This window comes from Mus pahari, chromosome 22, assembly GCF_900095145.1.
Source record: "Mus pahari chromosome 22, PAHARI_EIJ_v1.1, whole genome shotgun sequence".
NCBI classification, from domain to species: domain Eukaryota; kingdom Metazoa; phylum Chordata; class Mammalia; order Rodentia; family Muridae; genus Mus; species Mus pahari.
Genome location: NC_034611.1, coordinates 20669210 through 20671554, shown reverse-complemented (window position 1 = coordinate 20671554; position 2345 = coordinate 20669210). Strand labels below are relative to the sequence as shown.

General features: G+C 41.9%; 2 protein-coding genes across 2 annotated transcripts in view; both read right to left on the bottom strand.

Moving 5' to 3' along the window:
* The window catches only part of Rad54b (RAD54 homolog B), a 68298-nt gene that overhangs the window by 35625 nt on the left and 30328 nt on the right, over positions 1 to 2345 (bottom strand). The gene's annotated exons all lie outside the window — the stretch shown is intronic.
* Positions 388 to 2345, bottom strand: part of Fsbp (fibrinogen silencer binding protein) — a 5099-nt gene continuing 3141 nt past the window's right edge. Inside the window, exon 2 of the mRNA XM_021222232.2 lies at positions 388 to 1071. Coding sequence (XP_021077891.1) covers positions 546 to 1071 — 526 coding nt within the window. The 3' untranslated portion in view covers positions 388 to 545. The remainder of the gene's footprint in view (positions 1072 to 2345) is intronic.

The following is a 2345-nucleotide window of genomic DNA, read 5'->3' as shown; positions in this document are numbered from 1 at the left end:
GTTGTTCGAGACAGGGTTTCTCTGTATAGCCCTGGCTCTCCTGGAACTCACTTTGTAGACCAGGCTGGCCTCAAACTCAGAAATCCGCCTGCCTCTACCTCCCGAGTGCTGGGATTAAAGGTGTGTGCCACCACGCCCGGCTGCATTTTTTATAATCAAAATAAAAGATCTTACATGAGGCCAACAATTAAATGTCTAGAAAACAATTGAGGGAAGGCAACAAAGTAGATTACCATGTCAGTCAATCAATAAATTATATAGTATTTAAAAAGTAACTAAATACTTAGAAAACTATGTTCAAAAAGAAAAATAGGTTCAAGGCTAGCCTGGTCTAGAGTTAGTTCCAAGACAGCCAGGGCTACACAGAGAAACCTTGTCTCGGGAAAATGAAACAGAAAGGTTAAGAAAAGAAGAAAATCGTGTCAAAAGCTCTTTTATAAGAGAGATTAACATTCTTATAGGACGTGTGCTGAGGTTCATAATGCTCCAAAATGAAAATAATTGTGACAAAATTAAAATGATCACGTCCCCAGACTGGAAACGTCTCAGAGACTACTGTATTCAGGCAGATCACGCCGTAGGCGAGTCGCTTTCAGCTTCTCCACTTCAATCTTTGCTCTTAGCAGCTCTTCCTCAAGCCGCTGCCTTCTTTTCAATCCATCCCTCTTCTCCTGAACATACAATCCAAAATTCTTTTGATTTTCTAAAATTATCTGGTGTTCCTCTTTTAACATTTGCAGGACCTGAGGGTCACATCTTAGCAGAGACCTAAAGTGTTCCCCACTTTCCTGATGAAAAATATCATCTCTCCTTGGGATAGAAGATGGAGATGATGTCATTCTCATATCAACAGAAGAAAGAGATGGAGACACGGATCCTTCCACAACATGCATTAACTCATGCTCTTCTCTTTGCTCTAAAGTATCACTGAGTTGAGGATTTGAAACCAGGGGAGGAGATGGCTTAATGTCCTCTTCTTGCTTCACCTCTACAGTGATAGCAACAGGATGGTGATCCACCATTACCTGCAGCGAACTGGTACCAGCTTGGGCGGTCTCATCCAAGTTTGCACTATAGCACATTAAAAAAGAGCATTATAAACAATAAATACATATATGTATAGCACAATCTCACACTTGTATATTTAATATTTGATATTAATGTGCATTAACTATAATCTTTGGATAGAGGATAGTGGCATATACCTGCAATCCCAGCACTTGAGGTAGAGACAAGATAAACTCAAGTTCCAGGACAGTCAGGGCTACATACCACACACCCTATGTCAAAAGAACAACCAAACAACAATACAAACGTCTTTAATCCCAACACTCAAGTGAATTTCTGAGTTCGAGGCCAGCCTGCCCTGGTCTGCATAGTGAGTTACAGGGCAGACAGGGTCACACAGAGAGACCCCCATCTCAGCCCCACCCTCCAAATAAAGTGGGGTTTGGGGGGGCTTGGGGGGTTGTTTTTGTTTTTTTGTTTTGTTTTGGTTGGTTGGTTTTTTGTTTTTTGTTTTGTTGTTTTTGTTTTTTGCTTTTGGGAGTACCCCCTCCTCTTTGTAGAGCTGGTCAATGAATTTCAGTGATACTCTTGCCTCTGATTCCTCCCAGTGAAAGGGATACTGCCATTTTTAGCTTTTCATATATGTTCTAGGGTTCAGATCCTCATGCTTGTGTGACTTTACAACTAAAGCCATCTCCCCAGACTTAAGTTAAAAACAAAAAAAACACTTTTCTACGTGTGTGTGTGTGTGTGTGTGTGTGTGTGTGTGTGTGTGTGTGTATGGAGGTCAGAACACAATATATAGAAGTTGGTTCTCTCCTTCCTTCCACCATGAAGATACTAGGAACAAAGGCAGGTCATCAGGTTTGGCAGCAAAAACCTTTACCACCTCACTGTCCCAGAAAAGCCATGTTAATGTTCTCATTGATTGTCCCTACGCTGTTGAGGTTCTTAGATGCTATAGAGTCATCTGATATATTCTCTTGCTTCTGTCCTAGGCTGATTTACCAACCATAAAAGCTGAGGACTCTGAGGACGATGGTAAACAACTCTCTTCACAACCAACCACAGAATTATTTCATTGCTATTTCAGAACTGTGATGTTGCTACTGTTATGAATTGTAATGTAAATATCAGATATGTGATCCCCAAAGGAGTCATGACCTACAGGTTGATAACCTCTCCAAAAGTCTGGAATCAGAAAAGGTTAAAACTAGCCAGGCGTGGTGGCGCACNCCTTTTATCCCAGCACTCAGGAGGCAGAGGCAGGCGGATTTCTGAGTTCGAGGCCAGCCTGGTCTACAAAGTGAGTTCCAGGACAGCCAGGGCTACACAGA